The 25,243-nt window shown below is 44.3% G+C and overlaps 1 protein-coding gene across 1 annotated transcript in view; it reads left to right on the top strand.

The window, feature by feature from the left end:
• The first annotated feature begins 1,209 nt into the window (after positions 1 to 1,209).
• RELN (reelin) overlaps positions 1,210 to 25,243 on the top strand; it is a 306,076-nt gene continuing 282,042 nt past the window's right edge. Inside the window, exon 1 of the mRNA XM_067299475.1 lies at positions 1,210 to 1,456. Coding sequence (XP_067155576.1) covers positions 1,210 to 1,456 — 247 coding nt within the window. The remainder of the gene's footprint in view (positions 1,457 to 25,243) is intronic.

The raw sequence follows: 25,243 nt of genomic DNA on the forward strand, positions 1-25,243 counted from the left end.
AGACCTGCTCCCGTGCCCTGATGCTCTGGTCTGTCTGCCAGCCCTGCTCTGCTACAAATGCACGTTTTTATGAATTATTCTGTTTGCTGGTGCTTTGCGTGGGCGGCTCGTTGCCCTCGCGGTCCCCGTCGGGTGCATCTGCTCCTGGGATGGGCAGCCTGGCAACCAGGGCTGGTGGCCCCAGGCCACCTCTGCGGTGCGTCCCTCTGCAGGTGGGGGGAAGGTTTAAGTAAAAACCTCTCTTTCCCCAGCAGCGGGTGCAGGTGCAGCAGGGGCAGAGGCAAGGGCGCAGAGGCTGGGGCACAGGGGCAGAAGGACAGTTGGAGGGCTGGTGCACAGGCACAGGGCAGGGGTTGGGGCAGTGGGACAGGGCAAAAGGATGGGGCAGGGGCACAGGGGCTGGGCTCTGAGAGACAGGGGCAGAGGGGCAGGGCAGAGGGATGGGGCAGGGGCTCGGGGATGGGGCAGAGACAGGGGCAGAGGGATGGGGCAGGTGCAAAGGGACAGGGACAGGGCAGAGTGACAAGGACCCAGGGGTGGGGAGAGAGCAGAGGTGGGGACCCAGGGGCAGAGGGATGGGGCAGGGGCAGAGGCAGGGGCAGAGGCAGGGGCTGGGGCTGGGGCAGGGGCAGGGTGAGAGGCAGCGGCAGAGGCAGGGGCAGGGCGAGAGGCAGGAGCAGGGGCAGGGGCAGGCACCCAGAGGCAGACAAAGAGCCGGCGGCCGGGCTGTGCCCAGCTCCCTGCCCATCTCCCCTTCATCCGCACACCCGCACACAGGCGCACACGGACCGAGGAGCGGGCGGAGGAGGAGGAGGAGGAGAAGAGGAGGAGGAAAAGAGGAGGAGGAGGAGGAGGAGGGACCTTCCCCTCCCTCCCACCCAGACACCGGGGGAAATAAATTATTCCCGGCCCTCGCACTCCAAGCTCCGTGCCCCGCACCCCGGCAGCGGCAGGCGGGGACGGCGGAGCCGCGCGGGGCGGCGGCGGAGAGCGCAGCCTTCGGCGGGCGCGGAAGGGCCGCCCGTGCCCGCGCCGCGCTCCTCAAACTTCCCGCGGCGCCGCGCCGCTCCGCTCCGCGCCGCCCCGTCCCGTCCCGTCCGTCCCGTCCCGTCCGTCCCGTCCCGTCCCGTCCCGTCCGTCCCGGCGGCGGGCGCGGCGGCCGTGGCCCCGCCGTGCCCTGGATGCCCCGGCGGCGCCGGCGGCAGCAGCATGGAGCGGCGGCAGCGGCGGCAGCGGCGGCGGGGCGCCCCCGGGGCCTGGCCCTGCCTGCTGGCCGCGCTGGGGGCTCTGCTGGCGGCGGGCCGGGCGGCCGCGCCCCGCGCCCGCTTCTCGCCCTTCTTCTTCCTCTGCACCCACCACGGCGAGCTGGAGGGCGACGGCGAGCAGGGCGAGGTGCTCATCGCCCTCCACATCGCCGGCAGCCCCGCCGCCTACGTGCCGGGACACGAGTACCACGGTAGGTCGCCGCGCCCCCTGCGCGCCCCTGCGCGGCCCCGGCTCTCGGGGCGCCGGCGGCGGCGCCTCCTCGACGGGCGCGGAGCGCTGGCTGCCGCCGCCGCCGCCGCCGCCGCCGCCGCCACCGGGGCGCACCCGCCGCTGCCGGCCGTGGCTGCGCTTCCCCCGCGGCGTGCAGCCGCGCAGCCCCACGCGTGTGCGCGGCCGGCAGCGCCGCGTTGCCGGGCCCGAGCGCGGCGCCCCAAAGCGCAGCGGCGGCCGGTGGGAAACCTCGTCCCCCCTTAACCTGCCCCGGGCCGCAGCCGCGGAAGCCTTCGCCGCGCCCGGCGGGGGCCGCGCTGCGCCCTCGCCCTGGCCGCCGGCCGCGGGGGCAGCGGGGCGCCGGCAGCGGCAGGTGCCGCGCAGGGGGCGGCGGGCGCTGAAGCAGCGCAGCGGCTGCTTCTCCCGGGCGCCCGGGCTGAGGGGAAGCAGCGGCTGGGCCGAGCGCCGCTGTTGGCGCAGGCGGGGGCCGCTGTTGGCGCGGCGCAGCGCAGCGCAGCGCAGCGCAGCGCAGCGCCCGCGCCGCGGCGCCCGGGCAGGTGTGCGGGCTTTGCAAAAAGCGGCTTCGGCTACCGAGCGCTCGTGTGCACCAGCAACGGTGGTGGTGAACAGCCTTATCACGATTTCCTTGCATAGAAAACTTGCCTGTGTGAAATATTTTTAATTCATAGCCATGGAAGACTGCTTCAAGGTGTGTTCACTAAGCCGCCTTCTCTCTTTGTGTCCCTTTGAGAGTTTGGAGTGCTACGTAGTAACCGCTAGTCCCGCAATAAACATCAGAAAGTTAGAAAAATTAAACGTAAATATTTATTTAAAACACCTTGCTCAGAAAACGATACTGTGTAATGGTCCCTGGCTACAGATGGAGTTAAACTTCTGACTTTGATGTATTCTAGCTCGGAGTTTAAGTTTTATGCAAAACACAAAATCATAGAATAATATGAATATTCTGATTGACTTTTTTTTTACTTTAAAGACAGAAGAAACAAGCATATCAAATATTTATTTTCACAAGCTCTCCAAGGAGGTACTGAAGTTTTAGTCTTGAACAGTATATTTGTATATGAACACACCTTGAACAGTATAATTCTTACCAGATTCCTGTGAAACTTTGTTTTTAAAACATTGGTGTCCTTTTGAACAAACCACATCTATAAATGTTTAATTTTTTCTCTACAGTCCCTTATCTTCCAGCCTATAATACATTTTCAGATCAGTCCAATTGCATTCAAAGTGCTTGGCAATAAATCCACGGAGGAAAAAAGAAGCTAGAATTTCCATCTCGCACAATTTTACATGCTGTTTTTTTTTAAAACATGCTTTCAGATGCATAGATAACAAAGCTGCCCCCTTTCCTTGTTGTTGCCTTGCTTTGCAGCCCGAAGCCCGCACTTGTAACGGGGGGCAGCGGGTTTGCCTCGGACGGGGCTGCGCGCGTGGGCTGGCGGCATGGTTGGCGGCAGCGAGGGGAGCTGCGCGTCCGCGGCTCTCTGCCGATGCTGCTGTAGGGACGTGCTGGCCCCTCAGGGAGGCTGCGCTGCCTCCTGCCTTCGGGGCTTGCGCGGTGGCAATGACTTTTAAAGGGTTCTGAATTTTAAAGTATCAGCCAGCGACGCAGTGCCCCAGATGAGTGTAAAATCTTCCAGGTAGGCAAGGATGGATTTTCCATTGCTGTTTTGCCTCTGAAAGAGCACGATGTGTGTTACCTTTTGCCAGAGGTGCTGAACATGTCTCCTTGCCTCCTTTTTTGTACCTGCTTACCCCGAGGTCCCCTGAAAGGCGGAGGCGACACTGCAGGGCCCCGCTGCACCGTGCCAGCGGCTCCACGCCACGGGGTGGAGGCGACGGGATGGCTGCTACCTCAGAGTAACCGCGCTTGGCACTTTTATTAACACTAATGTATGCTGCGGTGCGAGGCAGGCGGCTGGTCCGGCTCTCCCAGGAGGCGCTTTCAAACTCCCGACGGCGGCATCTTCCCTAGTTAGGCTTTTAATCTCACTGCTTGTCTGAATTTTGCATCGTGACTTTGCTGCACGGTCTAAAGGCAAATGGTGTTCACACTGCTGCTGCTTCATTTTAATTAATGCTAGAGGCTGAAATCTGCCCCAGTGGTTTAACCAAAGAATTTCAAGGTATCAGTTAAAGCTACTGCACTAAGGAGGGATACGTGAACTGGGCACACTCTAAGGGTCAGTCTTGTGCTTGTGGACACGAAAGGAAGTACATGGACAGAACTTGAAAACTAATTTGTTCTCAGGTAAAAGATGTTGGCATACCTGTTGTAAGCCCGCCTCATATCTTACTTCTAACCAGTAATGATATTTTTTTCAGTTTTGTACACTGATTCAGTACTTGCCTGTGCCAAACCAAAGCAAGAAGCGCTGCCTGGTTGGCTCTGCCCAGCCTCTTGGACATACGCTTGAGTTAAGCACGCTTATCAAGTTAGCTGTTGTGAAATAACTCGTTTGAATCTTTTGGCGTATAACAGGTATCATTGCTAAGTACAGCACAAGAAAAACAAATTACATCGTCTGAAGAAATGAATTGAAGCAATTTTGGTTTTTATGCAGTGTAGTTTAGTGTCACTGAGAAGTCTGCTCTCGTTCAGCATTTATAACTTAAAAATCAAGCAGTAAAGGTTGCCATGCCAGGACGCAAAGGCAGAGTTTTGAGAGGCAGTATGGAAGTGCAGCCCAAAGGGAGAGTTATATACGTACACAGCAAATTCACGTGTTGGGAGGACATAGTAAAGTCTCCTGGTGTGGCTCAGGTGACGTCCCACCTCCCAGCGCGGCGCCGAGGCCACATGTTACCCATGCAGCCCGCAGCCCCGGTAGCTCCCAGCACTGTCCTGGAGCAGCAAAGATGAGTGAATTTGGTGAAAACGTATGCTGAGGGCTGGAAGAGAAGAAATTCTGCTGAAAAAAATCGACTAACAATGTGTTGTTAATCGGTTGCTGCATTTCTTTGGCTGCTGTAGAGCCAGGGACGCGGTGCGCAGGCTCCCGGCACAGTGCTGCCCAGGCGAGGAGAGGCACTGGGCATCCCCGGGGAAGGCAAGCGGGAGCAGGGCTCGTGCCGTCCGCCCCCCTGCGCCTCTGGAGCTCACAGAAAAGAGGGCAGAAATCTTCCCTGCCTCACCTAGTTGAGTCAGATACTTTGGGATCTAGCACTTCTCCCCAAACCCTTGCAAATACTTCAGATTTGGCCCTATTCCCGCAATCAGTAAATATTTAAAAATGCATTCATTTGGTGCACTGATGATTGAATAGGAGCAGACCTATGCTGCATATAAATATGTTCTTTTATGTGAAGTACCAACTGGATAAATTGGTAAACACTTTTATTACCTTTGGCAGACTTGTATTCCTTGGATTAGCTTATTTCAAATTTAATTAAGCCCTTGAATTGGCAAGGCACTTGCGCCCTTGGTCAAATCCAAACTGACAGAGTGTACGCTTGTTTAATGTAGGCACCTGCTCCGTTTCCTCGAAGCCAAGTGGCTGTGGGATGTTTTAAGAGCTGGGCTGCGGCAGGGCCCAGTTGGCTTGCTCTAGGCTTTGCTGCTAAATAGCAGTGATCCTGTTTCGTTCTGCTCCTGGGCCTTTCACTGTAATCAACAAAGCAGAATATTGTTGCTTCAGGAGAAAAAAATCAGTATAAATTGAAATCTGTATGCAAGTTCTTTTGGGATTTATTCCCAATCTGTGGTCTTCATGTCAATTTGCCTTCAGTGCTATGAACATGTGCTGTGATTTATAGGCAGATAAGCACACTGGAAATGCATAAAGAAAATATGCACCTAAAAGCTCAACTTCACTGAACATTGACTCATAGGTTTCTAAGATTAAAGGCATTGAAAAGTGAGCATTATTTTTCATATTTAAAAAAATGCAGATTACCTTTATACAATATTTTTTTCTTATCCCTCAAAGATAATTTTATTGTCACTGCAAACTCTGCCTTTTCCCAAAGTTTCATATTTAGATCTTTTAGGAACAACGTTGAACTGGTTTCCCTTGACTGATGTTAAAATTCGTAATTCTACCCTTAAAATAGTTTTCTTTAATCATGACTTGAGTTTCTATTTCACTCTCCATTGTTCCTTTTTTTCCAGAACTGATTAACCTTCACTCTCCAAATGTTATCAGTTTCCATCAATGACCATTACTATTCTTAGATATACTGTATATTGTCTGGAACCATTGCTTTGATAGGTTGTAAAAAAAAAGTTTAAAACTATTTTAAGTGGTAGCTATGCACTCTTTCAGCACTGATAAAAAGTTGTTTAAAGTCTGGCCAATTCCACCTTTGTTACTTAACCAACAGTATTTGAAGAATACAGATTGTGACCTAGTTTTTCTGAGGATTACTCACATTTTTGTTATGTGGTTGATCCAGTGGGTATTTTCATAGTAAATTCTTACTGGTCAGATTATTAAGGAATAAAACTTATATGTTGGGATCCTAAATGAGAGAGGGGAAGAGAGAAAATAATTGGAGCGTAAAAAGTGATGCTACTTGAGGTATGAAAAATGAGATTATAAAAGAGTTGCAGAACCTCTGTTATGACCACTCTTTTTTCTATCAGTTATTGAGACGTGTGGAATGCTTACTGTAAACAGCAAGAAGTAAAGTCTGCCCAGGCTAATGGGCAGCAACTAATGATGTTGCTTTGCTAAAAGAACAGATTCATCTCCATGTTTTCCAACATCAGCTTGAAAATCTTGTCAGCTTTTTGAGTCTTATTCACTCAAAAACTTCAATTTCATTTACTTACACTATTCTCTGATCCTTGAAAGAATGGATACTTCCATCATTTTTATTTTAAACTACAGAAGTGTGTAGAAATTTTTGCTCATGGGAGTCCAGTTAGCTCCAGGGATTATTCTGTAACTTTTAGGGGAAACCTAGATTAAAAGCATGAGGCTGGCAACAGGTAGTAGTGGAGAGCTGGGTATTAGGAATGGAAAGATTCTTGGTCCTCAAATCTCTTCTCTTCTCTTCGGTCCCTAACAATAACCTAGAGCTGTGTAAGGCTTTCATAGCACGTAAAAAATCCTTCTGGGGCCAGCAATTGCAGAACAAGATCTCATCTGCTATAGCCCACTGAACGCATCCTGGCTCTGCTCTGTTGTACTCAGGGTTTTCGTGCACAAACTTACGTCTGGAAATGCGCAACTGATTTCTGAATATTGTGGCCTGTTCTTTATATGTTCTGTAGTTTGAATTTTTCAAGTGCGAGCCACAAAACATGTAACATATTCTCTCTTCTCTCAGGTTTGTGCCCATAAGGGGTTATATATGGATGTAGGGTGTTTTTGAGTGAATGTAGTTTTTTAAATGTTGACATTGGCCACCAGATTATCTACACTTTCTGAAGCTCTTGTCTGGCTCCAGACATTGCATGGTGCGTATTTGCAAATTTAAAAATTCTGCTTTTAAGATCTTGACCAGAACTGATGAAGAGCGCCAAACTTAAAAGAAGAAGGTAGATGAGGTCACACCTTTCAGCCTCTTAAAACTGTGTTTCAGTAGGGAAGACGTTAATTTTTAACGGATTCAGCTGCCATTGTTCTAATTCATGGTCCGAATGCATGGTCAACAGATGGCATGGCCATAGATGTAGTCAGATGTGGGATTTATGAAAGGAGGTAGAAGGTCCACAAAGGCCTGAATGAACCGTTCTTGCAAATTTGAAAAAGGGATGTAATCTCTGGTTAAATCCTTTCTTCCCACATCGGGGGGCTTCTTTCCCCTGCACAGGAGGTTTGGGATTGCCCCACACAACAGAAACCAAAATAAGCATAGCGTGCCAGCATGACCCACATTCCTCAGGTGACATCTGACTGTAAGACAGAAACGGTACTGTTGTTATTATTAGTTTGCATATGGCAGAATACACTGTGCATGTCTGCTTATGTTAAAAAAAAAAGATCTGTCTCAATGAGTTCATAGTCCGAGGCCCCATGCCACGGTGTGCATGGGTGCATGGACCTGTCCCCTAAAATGCCGTGTGGAACTGAAGTCAACAAAGAAAAGAAACCTATAAACAGTGAAAGGATGAAAAAGTGCTGTTGCTGTGGGGTTATTACATATATTTTCTACTTTCCAAATTGATTAAAGGACATATTTTTGACTATGTACAATTTTTCTGTGGAATTCATTGCTACGACCTGTCCATGATAACAGCTTTTAAGTAGAATTAAAAAAATAGTTATTTTTTTCTTGTAAATAACTAATAGCTGCAATTAGATATAACTATATTGGTCTAACAAGATCTAAAACTTGTGCATTAGGACCTAAGATGACCCGTAAATGATTTACAAGTAGGTTACTGTGTTGCTGTGGAATGTAGTACATTTCCCTAATGTTTCTTGCATTGACTATTCCACTGAAACCAGGTTGATTTATCAGATAGAACAGGGCCAGAGACTGCCAGAACACCTTGCAGTTTTCATTGTTGTTCTCTTGGTCTGGATTTTTAAAGGCCACTGCTTTTGAAATATTGTATTATAGTACAATATTACGGTATTTGCATATTGGCTTACTGGAGTACAATTAACTCTGATAACAGACATCACGATACACCTGAGGCATCTTCAGATGTAATCTTTATTTGCTATGTTTGTCTCATGCCCTACAGCTACAATTCAGATTTGTCATGACTGTTTGTTACATAAAGAGGGTAGGAAACAACACTGTCTTACCTCTGAGAATAAGCAACCTTTCATACCCGTCCTGGTTATGAGAATTTCAATAGCCCCTGATGAAAGTTTCAGTCTTTTTAACATGCTTCCTTTCTTTGTGTTAATATTTCCTGCCTTTTCATCAGGCATAAAAGGTGCAGAGAGTGTAAATGTGTGTCTGGAATATTTGTGTAATTCTGACTTTTTTTTTCCAGTTGTGATTAGCTGTGGGGATAAACATAGGATCAGCTCTTACAATGCAACTTTCAATATCTGTCAGAGCCCAAGAACAGACTTCTTGTGAAAAAGATATTCCCAGTATCTTGGGTGATTCCTTCTTATTAAGCCTTTGATCATTCACCCTTCCCTTAGGACAATCCTGGAAAAATGAAAGTTTTACAGTGTGTCGTAAAGTCCACCCAGTGCGAGCTGGATTGTGCTGACTAAAGTTGGAATTACAGAGGCAAAGATCTGCTCTGTTCTGGACTCGCATTTCTTCCACCAAACTCCCTACTGCAGGACTCAGGCGCTTTCCACTGGTGACAAATTTTTTGCTCTTTTCCTAAAGGGAGTAGCAATGTCATGGAACTTTTTTTTAAAACTTTGGTTTGTTTGTACATTTGTTTCTTGGGCAGCTGCAATCAACTGAGTATTTTTAGCCAGAGGAGTCTGCAGGCTCCTTACCCTTCTCACTGGCTACAGCATTACCCATGTCAGGTCTGAACCCCCTTTGGTGTAGTTATTCTTTATTCAACCTCATCCCGCTGCTGCAAATATCATTTTCTGTTTTGGGGGACTGCGTGGCTCATGTGACATTTGCATATAGCTTGCAAAGAAGAGCATGTAGCTTGTATACTGGAAGAGCACAATCTTTCTGAGACTCCACAGACCCTTGACACCTCTCCTTCCATCCTGGGTCTTTCCTGGAAATCAGGATGGCCCTGACTACTGCCTTGTAGTGTTTCTTTGCCAGAAGTTGTAGGCAATGCTGTTAGCATTAACATCTCAGTCAAAAATCAGGAGGTGTCTGGAAGGACTGACCGAAAGCGCTCCATGAAAGCTGTAGGGAAGCAAATGAGGAATTAAGACACTTTTCCAATGGCTTTTATTGTAAAGCAGAGGTTGTTTTCCCGAGATCTTTCTAAGATCCCTATTGCCGTTTTTTCCATCCTAGGGGACACCTGGGAACAGGACAGAGGATCGTGTTCCCTGTTTGTATCTAAACACTTTGATATTAGTCTTGGTCGCAAGAGTTTCACAGGAGTCTCCTCGGGGGGTCAAGTCGGTTAAGCTATTCCAGAGACCTGCCTGGCCGGGCTGCCTTGGCCTGGGCCCCAAACGGGCGGCGCGGTGCTGGCCCCGTTGCTGCAGGGATGGGGGCAGCTGGGGAGGACGTCAGATGGCCGGGGGCAGCCGCGTGGCTCGAGCCCCCGCCGGCCGCTGCGGCCCGGCTGCGTGCGGCCCCGTCCCCTCCTCCCTGTCCGCCCCGCGCGCAGATGGAGGGATGGCAGCACAGCATGGGCGCTGCGATGGCAGCGCCGGGGCTCGGGCTGCTGAGGCTCAGCTCTTCTCCGTGGCCACCTGTGCAGCTGGGCTTCCAGGGGATCCCTGTTGATCTCTCAAGCGTAGGCCTCAAGGGGCGACGCAGATCGCCATCTGGCCTCTGCTGGCATCAGCTCGTAGTAGAGGTGAAGCCTTCCTGGCATCCCTGGGACAGGCACCGCAGAGCCGAGGGGACGGCGCCGATTCAGAGCGCCCAGGCGAGACGTGATTCGGATCCTCTAAAGCCTCCAGCTTTTGTTTCCTAGTCAAGGTAAACAGTTGCAGGGGGCAGTTCAGATACTTGGTGTGGATGCTTACATTAGATTTGATTTAGATCTAGCAGATGAAAAGTCTTATTAAAAGCCCAATCCTTTGAGCTTAGGGGATCACTTGGTGTTTGAAATACTTGTGAAACCATGTGTAAACCAATTGCCACTGCCCCCTCTGAAGTGGAAGCTTTGGCACATGCAAAGACACATGGTATTACTGGTTTCTCTCCGTAGTTTTGCAAGATATGGCATACAGGAGAACCGTCAGTGCCCTATGCCTTTCCTCGTCTTCAGTCAAGGCTAGCAGATTAATAATAAAAGATCAACTGAAGATCTGTGCTGATTTCCCTGAATGACAGGTACTCCTACATGTGCATAAATTGTAGGCTCTCATTTCTCACAGAAGGCAGGCCCATCCAAGTCAAACTGAGGGGATCAAATTATAAAACAGACTGAGATGAAATGCTAAGACCTCTCAAACCGTGCTCAGGAAAGCTACGATTGTCCCAGATTAGCTGGAGTTATTTATTCCTCCCCATGTCTGCTTGAAAGATGGTTTTGTAAATAAATGGATATTATCTAACCCAGCTGAAAGACGAGAAGAGGGTCTGCCTGCCAACCCCAACTCCAACGGCTGCTGTCAGGTTTGCGTCTCCTACTGCCTGGTTTACCGTTCCTTGCAGCTGCAGGTGGTCAGACGTTGGCACCCTTTCCTTCTTCCCCCTTCAGCGCCTGGCCGTTGAGTGGCGATATGCAGAGAGGTCCAGCTGGTGAAGAACACACAGCAGAAGGGGCCTCACCATTTACTTCTTTCCATCCCCTCCAATGTCATTTTCAAGAGTGCAATAAGATGATCAAAACTTGGCAAAGAAGCAAAACCCCAGTTTGTACTGCAAAATCTATCAAGAAGGCTCATCTTGCAGACAGGCGTGCGTCTGGGAGCAAATGCTGTTATCCCCTCCTCATCCTGCCACATCACATCCAGAGTCAGTTCTTGGCCTGCCCTAGTTTGGATTTGAAGGGATTTACTTGTTGGTTACCTAGGGGTAGTTTATATAGGACTCCCTTTGGGAACGTATGGGGAAGTTGTGAAAGTTTGTGGTCTGTCTATGTGCTGCATATCCATAGCAAGCAGGGAGAAAGAAACGGAGAAGAGGGGAGAAGGTGCAAAACCCGCTGGCCAGAAGACAGTGACTTCGAGAAATCTGGGAATATTCCCCTTTCTATGGCTGAGAGATAAACGTTCTGGTCACGGTGTTCAACACAGCTGGTAGAATATTCATACACAAATTAGCAAGGGCACAGCCAGCCCAACACCAACTGAGAATCAGTTTTCCTGTGTACATTGCCCATCAAGAGCAGGATGAAGGGGAATGCGTACATAGCAGAGCTGAGTCTGCCCCGGCGTAGGTCTTGCACCCAGAAGGATCTTTCTGTATTATAAATGAAAGCAATGAGTAGGTGATCTAGCCTTTTTAACATCTGAAAACAGCAGCACAACCCTCTGTGGCCTCTCCATGTGTCAGGCCCTAGGATGTGAGAAATCATTCATCACGTCACAAGGCTTGGCAAGCTCTCCTCCGTTTGCCTTCCACTTTTCCCACTGCTCCCTCAGACAATACAATAGATAGCAAAGAACAAGAAACAGCTATAATATTTATCTTTCTGGCTAAAGAAGCTGTAGTTTCCAGGCCAGAATAACCTTCCAGTGTTCCTATCTCACGGGGGAAATACGCTGCTAGAAAAAAACAACACTCCTTCCAGAATTAGCCACATTCATCTGGACACTTGGCTGAAGTGATTACCAGTATCAAGAACTCCAGAAAGAAACCAAACAACACAGCTGACCAAGACAAAGATCCTGGTTTAATGAAGTGCTGCACAGCCTTGAATTGCAGCAAGCAGGCTTGTTTGTGGGGATGCCAGATATCCAAATTAAAGAGTCAGTACTTTGTGCTATAAAGCTCCTAGTATGTTTGAAAGGAGGAATCTCTGGCTAAACGCCAACGTTAAATATTTTTGTAGAGCAATTGTTCTGACTCTGGCCCCAAAAGATTGTAGCCTTGGAACCTCATTCTGATTAGTCCAAAGATCAAAAAACACTGGCAAATATTTTTATGCTTTCCAATTATTATATTTGATTTGCTGATGACTGATATCCAGTCAGATGTGTTTTCAAGTTAGCCATCTTCTTGCATGAGACACAGGATTTTATAATTGATTCAGCTAGAACTACTGTGTTTGTAATGAATAATAAATTCATCTAAAATATGGTTTTGAGAAGGATAAAATCTAATAATGTATTTGAGTAGAATTTGGTAAATATTTTAAAGGAAAACAGGTGGGGAAGTGAAACATTTGAAATACTTTGTTTTGACATTTTCAAAACAATCTGTTTTGATTTTTGTTTTGGAAAAGTATCTTAATTGTGAAACTGACTGTGAAAAAGAAAAAAAAGAAGTTAACTGCATAATCAGAAAATGAAATGAGACCTTTCTGGTTGAACAAAATTCTTTATCTAATTTTTTTAGGTTCATTGAGGATTTTCATATTGACCTAGCTGATATTTTAATTTATTTTTTTGTGCTAAACCCCTCAGTACTTTTCCTTTTATGTCAACCCGAGCTGATCTCTTTTTCTTTCTTTTTCTTTTCATTTTGGTCACTGAACCAAAAATTGAACAGTTCTACGTCTGACAAGTTGACCATTTAATTTCCGGCCACTGAACAGATCTTATTCAAACAAGTAACCATCACAACTCTCCTAGAATTTGTTCCCAAAATAAATTACAGAAAAAATATTAGTCTTTAAGGCACTGAAGTGCAGTTTGTAGGAATATTGACACTTCCAAGAAGACAAACTCACTTTTTTTTGTAAGGATACCTGTAGGTTGTTAGTGGCTTCTTTATACATTAACCAAATTTTCCTTCGTCTAGTCATTATTCAGTTTCTTTTTTTTTTTTCAGGAGAAATCTTTTCCCTGGTTCAATGTTGCATTAATGAAAAAGGATTAGAGGAGATGTATCACTTAGCTCTTTCTGGATGTCCACATTTAAAGGATACTTTTGCTTCCAAACTTTAAAATATTGAATACTTGAAAGACTGATGTAGTGCACCTGTAGAACTGGAATCCATTTAACTAGATAAATAGATTTTCATGTCTCTAAAATTATTTTTTCCCCCAAGTAATAATATATACAGAACTGCTCACCTTTACGAGAAATGAAATGTTCAGAGCAGACATGGGAATTGGCACTCACAGATGCAAGTTTATTTCATTAAGGGAAATTATCCCTTATGTTCTTCATTGCCATGCTTTTCCTTCAAAGCGTGGTTGATACAGAGTGAAAACTGCAGAATTATAAAGCTGTGGTGATTGCAGGATTTGCCTCAAGCGGAGGAGAGGAAGAGTTGCAGGTCTGGTCAGGGGCTGACAGCTCTGGTCCCTCCTTGTCCTCAGGCAGCCCAAATTACTCCACAAAGCATCTGTGGACCATTTGACTCAGAGAGATGTAAGTTTTGTTTCATCAAGTGGCAGCAGATGTTCAGGAGCTTTCATGCCATTCATCACCGAGGGAGAAGCCAATGCTGTGTCATCTGGCTGTTTCCTTAATACAAATTGTTTTTCTACGCTATAAACTATCTCTGAACAGAGGTGGTGACGTGTTACACACTGGCTACTCTTCTTTTGGGAGCTTGCCCAAGACTCCAATCTCCAACTCCCCCAACCCCCTTTTTCCAAATAGTGAGATTACTGTAGAGAGCGAATTTTGCCATTTGCAACAATTTTCTTTTGAAAAAACACCTTGTAAAATGAATTGCAGTACAGTATTTCTTCTGATTCGACATTACTTGCATGCTTCTGAGTACTCTTTAGTGACTTGCACCTTGACTATTAATCTTTCATTTCTGCATTACAAAGCCTGCACTTACTGCAGTTATCACATATTCCTTACACGCAAACAATCAGAGATAGAGAGGACTCTCTTGTTTTGTCCTACACGGTTTCTCCAGAACACGTAGTTTTTTACCGTATTTGGGACTCATTTGGATATTATTAAGCATGGAACCTAAAGTCATTAGACTGGCCAAACCCTTGACAAACACAGCTCTTTCCCACTGTTTGACGCCTCGGTGCACCCCAGCTCCTAACGCTCAGCGACAGCCGAGGACTGTGGCCCTATGGAAGGGGATCGATGCCAGTCGCCCGCGCAAAACTCGCAGCCCCTTGCTGTGTCTCCTAATGAGTTGCGAGAAGAGATCTGCGGGCAGAGTGACAAGCTTTAACTCTCTTCACTGCTTGTAAATTTTACTAATCTGTTCCTCAAGCTGAGTCTCCAGATGATGGCTTCATGCCTTCTCCGCTACAGGCAGTGCTGCTTCAGGGTATGTCTGACCCCAGCTTTCAGGCGCAGAAAGACGGAGACACAACAGATGCTCAAGCGCGAGGGGAGTAGTCAGCATCTTGAAGGACTCTGAGTGCACCGTGGCATTTTCGCTCTTTCTTGTCTAGTCTCTGATTTTCTTTCACCACCTCTGCCACCACCAGCCTTGATAATCTCTATTGAAGCTTTTGATTTCCCTATAGTTACCCACCATAAATGGGACAGAGACTTCATTCCTGATGTCTTTGGGGAAATACACAACGAATATTGTCATATACATAGTTAAATGCATAGTGAAAACATCATTTGGCCAAAATCTAGATTACTGCAAATCCCAAGTAATGATACTGATTTTAGGAGAGTGACTCTGGATTTACACCATTCGAGGCAAGCCAACATGACCCCTTCGATGTTGTAAATTTAAATTGTTTCAAGTTTTCAGCTAAATCTGTTAAGCAAGGTGTAAAATTAATAGATTCTGTCCCAAGAAGCCTAGAAAGGGAAATTGGATAAGGGAAAGAATCTAGAAGAAAGTATGGATTATTAGGAAGAGCAGCCTTGGGTCCTGACATATTGCACAAACATTGCATGAAATAAAATTGGACATAGCTCAAGAAGGAAATATTTCTAATGCAAATCTCAGAAAAAATATAGGATACTTTAGTCCTGGGATGGCATTGTTTCTCTACAGACAGAGAGGACTTCAGTAACATAGGTGTGGTATTTACAGATGATTTTGAGTAAAGAGGAATTTGGCCCATACTTCAGAGATGCACGACATGCGGATTTTTAGCTTATCAAATTCTTTCCCTCTTCTCTCTTTTTTAGAAGAGCTGAAGTCGTTGCTCAGAAAATGTATCTGGATTGACAACTTCATATACTAACTCTCCCCTAAAACTACAAGACAGATGTATCAGTAGGAAAAATTGCCCCGGTCAAATGATCTGGATTACATTCCAGCTGTGTGCCAGTTCAATGCCATCTATTCTGCTGAATTTAACATATGTTTATTATGTTTAGCATGCAAAGCGGTTGTAATGAATTTGAATTACAGGGGAATCATCTTCTTTGTGCTCTTTTTTTATGTCAAGAATGCTGTGCTTTAGTACAAAGAGAGATTGATGCCTGTGTGATTGGCTAGACCAGAATATGATGCCCTTTTTTGTTTTAGGTTTTACTTGCTGGTACCCTGTATAGGTATTTACAGTCTGGGCATACCAGGAACGAATGATTATACCACATTAGAATTTTTCCATTCCTCTTGAATAATTCTGAAATGTTTAAGTACAATAAAAGTATAATAACAGGATAATTAGCTGCTCGACTTTTCTTTTAATTATATGTGTAAGCGTATTACATGATATCCTTTGTTACATATTTGGATGTTATGTTGCTTCTTGAGCTTTTCTATTGCAGGCAATCAGATGACTGCTGGGATAAATAGCTGTACATGTTGGGATACTAATGATTTAATGTGCTCTTCAGAATCAGAGAAGGTACAGCAATGTGGTATATGCGAGTGGGGTGGCAGAGATCGTAACATATATTTCAGGATCCTAGGTATTTAAGGGCTATTTATTATACTTACTTATTGTCTGTTAGGTTAGGCAAGGCCTAAGCTAATTCCTATCATATGCCAAAAGAAAGCCCAACTGTCTTGTGTCTTGAAAATCCCCCTTTAATATCTCAGAGGAAGACCACATTTCTGTGGCTTAGATCTGGCTCAGTTTTTGTATTGGGGGGGGGGGGGCACCTTTTATGTGGTACATAGCTGTTAATATATTCTGGGGGGATTAAGAATTACTGTGAATCCCAAGAATCCTAATTCTGCATAAAGAAAGAAAGAATCCTGAGATATGCTCAAATATAAACTTACTTAAATGTACCCAAATGCTCAGGCTCCTTTTTCTTTCCAAGAATACAAAGCTATTGAAAGATGCGAACATAATTTTAGCGTTTGTCACTTGTTCAGTGAGGAAATACCTTTTGGTTGAATTTGTAGCTTGCAAAATCCTGTGTTATTTAAAAATCTACAAACTGGAACATTTTTCCTCTGAGAAATGGAGGAAGAAAGAAGCATTTCTTGAAATTAAAGGAGGATTTTTACATATTAACTATAAATATCTTGCAACTGCATGATTTGCTTTTAAATAAAATAAAGCTGCTTGCTGTCTCTGCAGAAATGAATTGGGGTATGGGATTTATCCAGGGTAATTCAGTCAGATGAATGGAGAGATATGTCCATCACCACTAAAGTGACGGTTATTCCTTCTAAATATAAACTGATAATATTATATATTAGAGGCTTGATTATACTGTTAAGATTAGTACATTTAGACAGAAAATAAAGGCTTATGTGCCCCAAATGTAAAACTAAAAAGAGAGGTTTTAATATATGGCAGTATCACAATATTCAATACTTTTGAACAAGGTATTTTGTCTATGAAAATACCTGTAAGGAATAATCTGTGCACACTACCTCTGGGAGTATGTGGAGTGCTTTAAATCTTATCTCTCTCAAAGCTGTAATTTAGACATATGCAGGTATTAATTTTTGTGTATTTGGGTATGTTTAGTAGAGTAGGCATAATAATTGCATAGAATCATGTCCACAAGGGCAGTTTTGTGGATCATCCTTTTCTGTAAATGTTTGGGCCATCTTTATTAATTACAGAAAAAGTGGCACATATATTAAATAACATGACAGAAGGGAAAGAGTGATTGGTGATACTTTTGTGATATTCCTGTGAATCAAATCTATGAATTTAAAATATTTAACACATGCTAAAGATTTTGGTGTCTTATAATACTGTGCTTGACTAACAGTACCGTCTCTAATAGGAACATAGTAGCTGAATCTTTTGATGGTATTGAATTTATGACATTGAATTTAAAACTTTTGTGCTCATGTCATGAAGCTTGTTAGGTAGTGTTTAACATGTCTCCTTTTTCATTTTTATTTTTTTGAAATTCATATTCTTTATAGCCTATTAGTTCTTCTCAGTGAAAGATTTACGGCGAGAATGGGGAAAGCCTTGATCCTTTTGCAGTTATCTTCTTGATAGATAGCACTCCTTGATTTCTTTTTATGTACCTCTCAAATTAGATATTCTGCGCCTTAATCATGACGGTTTTACTTACTTTGTCTATGAAGAGTAGAGGCATTATGATTATAAACTATCGTAGAAATATTATAAGAAATTCTACCTCAGGGCTTGTCTTTGTTTGCAACTCGGCTGTTGCTCCCTGTTCAAGTCCTACCCAGAGAAAAGAGCCCCTTAATTGAATCTATTGAGGTCTTTAATTCAAAATAGCTGGCCTGGCCGGAGGCAAAGCTGCAGCGGGAGCTAGTGTTACTCGGTAGCTCCCATTCCCTATGAGGCTTGGACGTGGGGTTACCTCCCCTAGAGCCAGTCTGCCGTCATGCCAATGATGCAAGCTGTCACCCAGGTGCCAAAAGTGCTCTGCGGGTGGAAATTAAACACCTGCAATCAGGAGAGCAAATCAAGGACCCCCTCACAGTCCTCCTGGGTGCCCAAGCATGGTGGGGACAGAGGGAGGACAAAAACCCCAGGGCTCTGCTTTGGGCAAGATGAATAACCCGGCCCCTCCCTGGCCTATTTTTGCTTTCTGCATTACCCAGTTCAAACTCTTCCAAACAGTGCCCTCTAAAATCTTAAAAACATTAACCTTGCTAACTTTTACACGTCTACCACAGTTGCTGCAGTAGATACTTAAACTTGCCTTTACTCCTGTGATTAGATCCCCTCCATAGCAATGCCCACCGTGTTAAAGTGGTCCTGTGTGTGTTTATTGCTTCTGTTGCTTTCTTCTTTTTCTTTAGTACTATTTTCACCAGCATAGTAAGACATCGTAGACCAATACACTGAATAAATGTTCTCCGCATTGCTGTGATGCAGTTGCCTTCTCTGCAAGCTTATGCTTGGAAATAAATGTATTTTTCCCTGAAGCGAGTTTATGTGGACATGTTTTTTATAAGGCATTCTCATTACACTGTCTGTCTCCCCTCCCTTTTGAATCTGTTGGCTAACTTCAGTCAAACTTAACATAGGCATAGAGGTCTCTCTACAAGCTCCATGGAAATTGGTAACTAGTAGAGGCAAAAGACCCAGATTAATGCCTCCACTGAAATTAAAGACTGCTATATAAGCTCAGTTATTTATTAGTTCCAAGAAAACTCATACAGGTGAGGGACCTTGCAAACACCCCAGTCCCAGGAAATGCATCAAAAAGGATCCATACCTTACTGACACTAGAGATTTTAGCAATGATGCACTGATCCAGAGGAAAACAGACTTTATTAGTTCTTTTATTCACAGAAATATTTAAAATTATATCTGAAAAATTTGTTAAGTATATTAAATCAGGTTTTTTTGCATAGGGGCTCTCATGGTATGTTCATGCTTATCTGTTTTATGCAGTTAAACAGTAAGTTGCAAAATCAAAATAGAGCACCACAGGGAGAAGCAAATTTATAAGAAAAAGCATTGCGTTGTTTTTAGGTAAAAGCTTGAAAATAGAAGAAGCCACTGAGGAAGCTTTCACATCTCCAGCGGTTGGGGTGGACAGGAGGCCAGCACCGCCTAAAGAGGGAAAGCAGTGGTGGCACTGAAGGGTACACGGTCAGAGAATGAGGGCAGGGAAGAGGTTAGTGGACAAAGTGGGCATTTTCCGGTGGGGCTGATGGAAAGAGTAGGTTGTCTACAGAGCGGTTGGAGAACGGCTTGTGGTGAAGTGTCCCTAGTGACGAGTTTTACATTTCTAGCCATGTCTGTGAAAAAAGTTGTCATCCGGGAGACAGAGCTGATTCTCATCTGCTGATGGTCTGGTGACCATCAAAAAGTCGGTGTTTTTTAAGCCTGAAGCTGATCTAGTCCCTAAAGGTTTTCTTCAGCTCCCTGATTAAAGAGGGATTGTCTGTATAAGGTAGACTCTGGAGACCGTAGAGAGAGGATGGTCATGAAATAATCATCATGACAGGGGCTGAATAAAGTCTCAGAAAAAAGTAGAAAGAAGGTAATAACATAAACACGCCAGAGAGCTACTCGGGCAGATCTGCAGGCAGGTGCAAGAGGAGCCGCGAGCGGCTGAGAGCCTCGTGGTGCGCACTGCGGCCAGAGACAGACTCCGGGGCCGTGGCAGATACGGCACTCGAGGCACAGTGCAATGGGACGGAGGAGAACCTGAAGTGATAAATAGACTATTTCTTTGCCTTTGTGGGAATTTTTATTTTCATTAGGAAAATGAAATTAAACTTGTTTGTATTGCATCCTAAATTATGTGCTGTGCTCCACCTTGGTTAGTGCATTTAAATACTAGGTGATTTATCTCTATATTTTCATTTTTCTTCCATGGGTATTTTGTGGACTTTTAATGTAGCAGGACATAAAGCCCTCTGAGATCTTCAAATTAGAAAAGCTCTATTGAAGTACAGGGTACATTTTTTTTTACACAAAACGATTTGTTTGTGATTATAATTGATGATATGCTTATGAATCCCTCAAGTTAAATAAAGGGATTCAGGTAAACAAAGTACGTTGTCTTGCTGATACACCTTGTTGAGATAAAACGAATAAAACATATCTGCAAAGTAATTTATTTGAATTAGTTTTACAAGAAGAAATACTTTTCCTGGAATGGCAATATTTAAATTTTATATATCATCCTGGGATTGCTTTAATTTTAATGCTATTTAGTTTGTGTATTAAATTTGCATTTGGGTCACATTTTCTGCCAGTGGAAATGGAATTGTGACTCCAGTGTGAAATGTTATTAAAGTGGTCCTGGTGAGCGGAGAATCTGGCCTTCAACTGCGTCTTTATGAGAGCAAGCGGACTCAGGATCTAAGGCAATCGTAAGGCTGTTTTTAGGCAAAGGCAGTGATTGCACAGAAGCACTCTTGCTTAGGCAATATTTAATTCTTTCAAGTGGAATGCCGATCAAACACCACTTAACCAATTTCTCTTCTTGCAGCCAGCCTGCCCTCTGCTAACGACTGGTGTGTGATTAATTGACTGACACCAAGTCTGTTATTTACATGGCAGATACATCGTGCGTAGGCTCCAGGTGAAACTCCCAGCGTGCTGCACGCTTACCACCATATGTTCAGGAGGTTGTGAACAGAAAAAAGTAAATCTAAAGCCAGAGGAGGTATTAGGGGAAACAATGGAAAAGCTAATTACAAAGGGCTTTGAAAGCAGTCCCTGCTTTACCATTTGATGTCCCAATATTACAGATAACTAGGAAATAAGGGAAGATAATATAAAGAAAATAATAAAGGGAAGAGATACAAAACAGGCACATTCAAGTTTGCAACAAAAGAGGGAAAAAGAGTTCCTAACTCTTTCCCCCTTCTTTAGTTATTGGAAATGAGGGGAGTTGCAAAAAGGGAATGGAGGGGAAAACCATCTTGGACAATATAGAAAGTGCAGGTGGGAGCTCAAGGAGAATGGGCAAACTTTGACAGTGCCTTTTGCCTGGTGCAAACTGGTCACTTCACCCCCCCGCGGTGCCTCTGCCCCAGCAGGTGGCCAGAGGGGAGGGCTGGAGGTGTCAGCCGTGGGATGAAGATGGGGCCCTGCTGGCATCCAAAAACGTGTTCCCGCGAAGCAGGGATGGCGTGGGAGGAAACCACCGCACAGAGTGACACCCTACCGTCAAACCTGGGTTTGTTTTGTTTGAAAGCCTGCTGCAAGTTACTCTAGCCCACACTAAAGTATATTTTCATCACTATTTATGTCCCTTCTGAAGTAGGCACCCTTTAGGAGGATCACAGTCGGTCTTTTGTTTTGAACAGTATCTGCTAAGAGTAATTTAGCTGCTGTTTTAATTTTAGATAAAATAGAATAAACATATACATTTAAATCTTGGCTTCACATCTGCATGCATATTAAATCAATATTTCATAGAAGAATAAATGTGACCTGTGATTCCATTAGCCCCATGTGCAGTAGGGAGCTGGGGGTCAGGACACTCCTTGGCAAATTAATCAGCTTCTGGCTGCCTGTCACAGGGAGCTGCAGGCAGCCCAGGAGCCCATTTCAGACCGGAGGCTGGAAGTGACAGCTCTAATTTCACTCCGGGGCCCGGAGGGAGCATGTCTTCACTCCAGCCTCAGAGGACCTTCCCCAACACACAGCTCAATTATTTGGACTGTAAGCTGATTAGAGGATTTGAAACCAATCATCCAAAAATGGTTGATGCAAACCTCCAAATGACACATCAACTTATTCTCAATGAGGACTGCTTGCAAAGAGGAGATACATTTCAAATTACGGTTTTAAGTGTTTAAAACTGTCTTCTGAACGTGTTTCCTAGTAAACGGGGTTAGCAGTCACCAAAGGGTTTTCAATATACCTGCGCACACTGGAGCTGCTGCTGGTGGCTGGCGTAGCTGCTGCGCAGCGCCCCAGGTGCTGCCGCCCGCCCGCCCGCCCGCCTGCCTGCCCGGCGGCGGGGCTGCGGGAGCCCCTCTTCCTCACCTGAGACCAAAGAGGAAGAGAACGTAATAAAGAGGATTATGTTGGTTCAAAGAGAGGACAACTGCAAAAAGGTGTCAAGAAGATAAGAAACTACTTATCTACGCCTTGCTTTCCTTTAAAGAAAAACTCACTAGCAAAATGCAAAAATAGAAGAATAAATGGTAATTGGAAATATATACAGAGAGCCTGCATAATTTTTATTGTTTTAGTGGCAAAAGGCTTCAATCAGGTTTGTTAATGTACAAACACAGAAAGAAGATACTATCCCTGCTCCACAGGACATTCAGTCCAATTTGAAAAGCGTTGCTTGGTGGACACAAAGCTCACCTGCAAAATACTAGAACAGCCTCTTTTGCTTAGCAGAGGTGCTCCCTCGCTCTGCTTGTAGAGCACACAGTGATCTGCACTGCCTCAAATTTTAAATGCTCATTTTACATACTGATGATGTAGTCAAAGGTTTTCAGTACACAAAAGTGCAGATGAAGTTAATGGAACTCTTGGTGCTCAAAATCTGTGAAAATTCAGATTTTAAATGTTTCTAGACAGACCCTCAAGAACTTACACCCCTGAGGTTAGCAAACAGCTTCCAGTCCCTGATTTCTCATGCCTTCGTGTACAACATGCACTGAATGTCTTCGTAACAGACCTCTCATCTTCTTGTATAGAACCATTTTTATAGAACCATTGTATTTTAGTCTGAAAATGATTATTAATTATGCCCTGAAGTCAGCTTCCGTAACCTTCTGTAAAGACAGGAATTCTCCATTCACCTCAGCAAGCTTTCGCTGTGTCTGAGTGATTTCATAATTACATTATTACAAGTCTACAGAGTCTTTATTTTACCATGTCAAGTTTACAGCAGGAAGAGGTGCAGCTTGTTGAAATTCAGGTGCCTTAGAAACATTGCAGTGTCAAATGGAACAAAAGTATGACAGCAGACATCAGTTGAGATTTTTGTTACAAAGCTGAAATTAAAACAACGCGTGGTATAGCACCATTTAAAGGTTAAAGAAACAAAGCAAAAAGACCATGGACAGTGAGACAAACCCAGCATAGCAGATGTGCTACTGTGCTAGCTCCTATACCCAGGAGTTGTCCTTTCTGTGGCAGAACCAGAATATAAAGAGTAATTAAAATACATCCAGAGAAAATTGGACTTTGTAGGTCTCTGTGCTCATCTTCTGATCTGCACTGCAATTGAGAGGCACCTCCTAATCTGCCATGTAGGATGGAGATTTTATACTGAGGTGACATGACCTAGAATTTAGGGAATGAGGAAACAACAAAGATTTGCAACGTGAAAATCTTCTGCCATCATGCCAGGGAATTCCTCCTCTTCCTCAAATAGGGAACTGAGGAGAAGGGATTTCTTCCAAACAGGAATGCTAGGTGATCCCGGCTTCCTGCCAGTGGGTGCAGTACCAGCCATGTCTGGTACAGCAGGAGGTGTAAATTTGGAAGCCCCTAGGCAGTTTTTTTTTTCTTTATTTCACAATAAAGGCAGGAACCTTCTTTTTTCCAGGGGGGAGTGTTTTTTTTTTTTTTTTTTTTGAATTTTCTCGTCAGGGAGCTCCCTACTTCTTGCAGTTCTTTCTCCCATCTGAGGGAAAAAAGCAAATTCATAGTATGTGAATTCCTCATAAAACATCTTTAAAGGCCACTGTTGTTCTAAAATGGAATGAAACTTAGAAGACGATTTACTTTTACATGAGTGTAAATTTTCTGTTCCAGAGCAGTCTAAATCTACAGCTGAGGCTTGCCTGGGCCTAACCTGCTCGTTTCCATGAGGCTGCAGGCTCTCCTGGAACGCAAGGTGCTTTCCTGTGCTTCCCTGTCCTTTCATTCCCATCTCCATTTTCTTAATGATGCAATGGTTTTTATTATGTATAGTGCCTTAATAATATATTTTAGCATTTGGGGGAGGCGAAATTATGCAGAATAGAGCATAATTTTTTTTCCTAGCAATTTGAATATAATTTTGCATACAAATAACAAAAAAATGTATTTTTTCTGGGTCTAATCGCAGTATTATTATTACTTTTCCAGGATATTGCATGTTTGCCTTGATAGTTCCTGGTCTGGTAATCTTACCTATAACAGATAGTGAGTTCTTGAGTGGGTATCTCCTTATAAAAGTAATTTGTTCTATTAGCTGTCTCATTTTTTGGATTCTTATAGTGAGGAACCTTCACTTTCCAAAATAGGCTTTGATCAAATCTAGTTAGATCTTCAAATGCCAAGGCATCCCAAATGATAATTTGTGAATGGTTTTCCTTTAAAATTTTTGTTAGTGGCCTGCCCTGTGCAAACTGAACTGGAGTAACACATTGGCGCTTTCTGTTGGCAGATGGATGTGTCTTCTCATGATGTGAGACGTGGTAGGAAATGAAACTTCCCAACCACGTTTCTGAGGCAGGCTGTAGTTCAAAAAAAAAAAAAAAAAAAAAGGCTGTTGATTAAAAGCAAAGGTTGTCCATTGCTAGAAATAAGAAAAACAGCAGAAAAAAAACGCAAACAACTCTCCTCTCCAAGTAATTCATCGAGCGGAACTTATGAAGCTTGGTTCCCCGTGGCTTTGTGTCTCCGGCTGGGATTATTCCTTGTCTAATAAGGCGCAAGCTGTGAACGACGCTTTTCCTGCAGCTGGAGCACACCCGGTGTCTCATGCCCATGTGGAGTCTCTGGTGTCTACTAACATTGGTACAACAGCCTTCCCTTCCATGGGGAACGAGTACGCCTGGGCTCCTTGCTCGTGACAGTGATTTTTATGGAAGCATAACGTTTTTCAGATGTTTAGCTTTTTGTCATATTTCGATGAGATTAGCTAAAGGGTTCAAAAGTGAGAGAAGTGTTGGGGAAGCACTCTTGTAGTACTGTTATGCTTGTTTCTGCACAGAAACCAGGCTCATAAAACATAAAGTCTTCTCTTCTTGACTGCCTTCACTTAAAAGAAGCATAATAGGAGCTGAAAAACAGGCGTTCAGATTTAAAAGGAAGCTACAAAATGTGGGTAGGTAAACAAAGTAGCAGATTTCAAATGTAAATATGTTCTGATAGGATATACAGAAAGCTAAGGTAGCACAAGGAAAGACCTGTAATCTACAAATTACCTTGAAGCCATTGAATACGTTAAGAGACACATTAAGGAGGTTAATGAAAATCTGTGTCCAAAATTGTAACTTTTATAGTTGTGTGTCTCACAGGTGGACCTTAATGTAATTTGCCAATATTGCTAAATATTCTCTTGTCTGAGGAGAGTAAATAGAAGAGCAAGATCATGCTATCAAAATGCCATGAAAATTTACCAGTTCAGATACAAAATCTACCCTCCTTGTCCTTTATCATGATGACTTATGTTAATG

The sequence above is a fragment of the Apteryx mantelli genome, chromosome 1, assembly GCF_036417845.1.
Source record: "Apteryx mantelli isolate bAptMan1 chromosome 1, bAptMan1.hap1, whole genome shotgun sequence".
NCBI classification, from domain to species: domain Eukaryota; kingdom Metazoa; phylum Chordata; class Aves; order Apterygiformes; family Apterygidae; genus Apteryx; species Apteryx mantelli.